Below are 3988 nucleotides of genomic sequence, written 5' to 3' on the forward strand. Positions count from 1 at the left end.
ATTAGGAGCAGCTTAAATACTGTCATGATTTCCCTCATGCTGGTGGTATTTTTACTTTCGTGGACAACTCGTCACTCACCGATCCAAATTGGAAGCTGTGTGTGGAAAGTAAGTACTAGCTCAGTGTTTGCAAACGGCATTCAGCGGTGCAAACTTCCCAAGGACACGTGTGTGTGTGTGTGTGAAACTTTCAGATCCACAACGCCTCCCTGGGCTCGGGTTGGTGATTTTATTGACAAATCTTTGGTTTTGTTTTGAGAGTGTGGATATTGATCTGGGATTAATCCACCTTGCATTTGGCTGTGCCCTAGACTCGTTACGTCAGTGGGATTTGTTGCAGTGCATGTTGTGAGATTGCTGCAGGTGTCTGTTCCGAGTCTTTTGCTGCTGTCAGCGTCGGGGTGAACACAGCGGGCTGAAGCTAAGTCAGGCTGGCAGTGTAGCCTGGCGCCCGAGGAGATCCCAGCTCTCGGTACAGTCTTCCCCTCCACCCCCCCCCCCCCCCCTCCACTAATATTTATTCAGCTGTTGTATCGACTGCTACTTGGCATTTCCATGTTTATGTGTATAGAGATAATATTTACATAAGCTTCCACCATTACTTCTAAAAGTAAAGAGTTCCTGGATCTGGCTTCTCGAATACTCCGAAGAAAGTGTGTGATCGCGGCAGTGTTGTGCACGGTGATGGCGCTCCTCCTCCTTGTGCTCATCCCAGTGCTGGTGCACACTTCCCGAGTTGCCGCTCACTATGAGATGCTGGGGACATGCAGGATGATCTGTGATCCTTACAGCCCCAAAGCCAGCAGCACGGCCGTGGAAGTGCTGCGGGATTTTAGCGCCATCCCTCCGCCGCCCTTCATCCAGGGAGCGAAAGGGGAGCCTGGGCGGACAGGGAAGCCCGGTCCGAGGGGAGCTCCGGGAGAGGCCGGCCCACCGGGTCCAAGGGGGCCACCGGGAGAACGCGGCGACCTGTTGAAGGCTGCCTTCCCCGGGGGGAGCAGCGCCTCAGCGGGACCGGTCACGGGAGCGCTGAGCAGTGCCGCCTTCAGCAACCCGAAGATCGCCTTCTATGTCGGTTTGAAAAGCCCCCACGAAGGCTACGAGGTCCTTAAGTTCGACGACGTGGTCACCAATCTGGGAAACTACTACGATTCCGCCACTGGAAAGTTCACGTGCGCTGTGCCCGGGACCTATTTCTTCACGTACCACGTCCTGATGAGAGGAGGGGATGGGACCAGCATGTGGGCTGACCTCTGCAAAAACGGCCAGGTGAGAGAGAGAGAGAGAGCTTGCCCCTCTCTCAGCGCCACGCTCAGACTTCCTGACATTGCGCTGCGCCCTACTTTACTCAGCATTGTTTAACTGCAAGGAAACCTCGCCAGACAGAAGGGACTGAGCAAGGCGATTAGGCACAAAGAACTATCCTTCAACAGTGAAGTTAATTTGGAGTTAACTCATTTCACTGTCGCTGAGGAGGTGTTTATGAAGAAAACTTTTTTCATGAACACATCCTATATTTACCTTTTCTGCTGGTGTGTCCATCAGTATTTAAGCTGTTGAACGTGCTGCTCCCCCCAGTTATAGCTAACCTGATTTAGAGGGTGCAAAGGAGATTCACCAGAGTGTTGCCTGGGCTGGAGTGGTTCCGCTATCAAGAGAGGCTGGATATGCTGGGGTTGTTTATCTTGGAGCAGAGAAGTCTGAGGGGGGCTTGATTGAGGTGTATAAAATTCTGAGGGACATAGAGATAGGAAGGTACTTTACCCCTCAGTAGAGGAGCCTCAAGCAAAGGGGGGGGGGGGGGGCATATATTTAAGGGGCAAGAGGTTTGGTAGGGATAAAGTAGACGTGGAGCTGATGCTTTCTCTTGTGGGGCATTCTAGAATGAAAGGCCATAGTCTCCGGATAAGAGGTAGCAAATTTAAAACGGAGTTGAGGGGAAACTACTTCTCCCAAAGGGTTGTGAATCTGTGGAATTCGCTACCCCAGAGTGTGGTGGATGCTGGGACAGTGAGTAAATTTAAGGAGTTAGACAGATTTTTAATTGGTAATGGGTTGAAGGGCAACCATCATTGAAGGAGAACGGGCAGCACGATTGAGTTAAGGTCAGGATTAGATCAGCCATGATCGAATGGCGGAGCAGACTTGATGGACCAAATGGCCTAATTCTGCTCCTATATCTTATGAACTTCTGAAGGGTGGTGGAGTTTGGAAGGGTGGTAGAGGCGGGAATCCTCACAACACTTAAGAATCATTCAGATGAGCAACTTGAAGCCAAGTGCTGGAAAATGGGTCAGAATAGATATGTGTTTGACAGCCGGCACGGACAAGATGGGCCGAAGGTCCTCTTGCTGTGCTGTAAAACTCCATGACCCTATGACTACTTCCAACTAAGCCCCTCTCCCTGTTAGGAGCGAATATAACTGGCCTCCAATTTTAATTTTTTTGTCACGAGTTTGCAGCCCTCTTGCCCCAATACCAGAGGAATGTGGCTGAATAAAATAGTCGCTTGGAGTAATCATTTCTCTTTTTGTCCAGGTTCGTGCCAGTGCCATAGCCCAGGACGCCGACCAGAATTACGACTACGCCAGTAACAGTGTGGTCCTGCACCTGGACTCGGGAGATGAAATTTATATTAAACTAGACGGCGGGAAAGCACACGGTGGCAACAATAACAAATACAGCACCTTCTCCGGTTTCATTTTATATCCCGATTAAGTGACATGGATGAGATATTCGGAATAGAAATGAGATATTATGTAACGGCGTTTACCTGTCAATGTCAGTTTGTCTCTGGTTATTTACATTGTCCTTCAGACTTTATTTGTACTGAATGCCAAAGTGCGCTTGTTGGTGTATGGCATATTGGTAAATGGAGCGCATGTGGCGCCAGGCTTAGTAACAGTGCATCACATCCGACAACTCCTGCATGGGCGCTTCTTGGGAAGGACAGAATCAGCTGCAACAATTGGATTTATTCATTCAAAAGCAAAACACTGCGGATGCTGGGAAATCTGAAATAAAAACAGAAAATGCCGGAAACCCACAGGAGTCTGATGAAAAAGGTCATCGAGCCCAAGCGTTAACTCTGCTTCTCTCTCCTCAGGTGCTGCCCGACCTGCTGGCTGTTTCCGACATCTTCTGTTTATATTTTGAATGTGTTCATTACTGGTTGACGTGCTGAGTTTTGCGTGATGACACACAACATTGGGCACATACTGCTGCTGCTGTACATGAAATACTCGTCATTTCGTTACAACCCAAACCTTTGATGTATTGTTACAACATTAAAATGCCATTTTCTACAGTACTTGCTCTGGTCATTTACATGTACTGAAAGCAACTGAATAGATGGCCTATTGCTGCTATTTAAGTCCCACAATTTCGTTGTCAGTGTTCAGCCGGGATTTCCTGGCATGTGAATAATTCCGAGAACTGGTCCCATAAAATCGTTTGTGAGGTAAAACTGTATCTCTTAACTTCCGTAGGCCATCAATATGTTTTTTAATACAGATATTCATTACACACCTCGGCATCACTTTTGATGTTGTACACGTATCATTCCTGGAGGATTGTAGAATTCTAACCACTTGTTTTGTTAAGCAAGTGGCCTTTGATTGAACGACTAAACAAAGATTAACACGACCGTGTCACCAATATTTTAAGGCCAAGTTAGATAGGCTCTTGATTAAGCAGTGGTCAGAGGGTGTAGGACGTACATTGGAATGTACAATTGAGCCATAAGCAAGGCAGTCAGGATCTTATCAAATTGCCTACTCCTTCTCCTAATTCGTCTCTTCATATTGTGCCCAGAATGATTAAAAGCACCCAACTCGTTCTTATCAATATCAAGGACTGTGGTTGTACACCGCACATTGAACACGAGCCATTGAGAGCTTTCACAAAAGTATTTCCATAAATTTGACGTGGTGATATATTACAGCAGTTAGTTTTCACAGAAACGAGTGTCGCTGTTCTTGTAACGAGA

At 47.6% G+C, this 3988-nt stretch overlaps 1 protein-coding gene across 1 annotated transcript; it reads left to right on the top strand.

Moving 5' to 3' along the window:
• The first annotated feature begins 215 nt into the window (after nt 1-215).
• c1ql2 (complement component 1, q subcomponent-like 2) lies at nt 216-3307 on the top strand. The gene is made up of 2 exons (XM_038789833.1): nt 216-1269; nt 2539-3307. Exons 1-2 carry the CDS (start codon nt 685-687, stop codon nt 2716-2718), a joined length of 765 nt encoding a protein of 254 aa, XP_038645761.1. The 5' UTR covers nt 216-684; the 3' UTR covers nt 2719-3307.
• Nucleotides 3308-3988: the final 681 nt, after the last annotated feature.

This window comes from Scyliorhinus canicula, chromosome 2 (genome assembly GCF_902713615.1).
Source record: "Scyliorhinus canicula chromosome 2, sScyCan1.1, whole genome shotgun sequence".
NCBI classification, from domain to species: domain Eukaryota; kingdom Metazoa; phylum Chordata; class Chondrichthyes; order Carcharhiniformes; family Scyliorhinidae; genus Scyliorhinus; species Scyliorhinus canicula.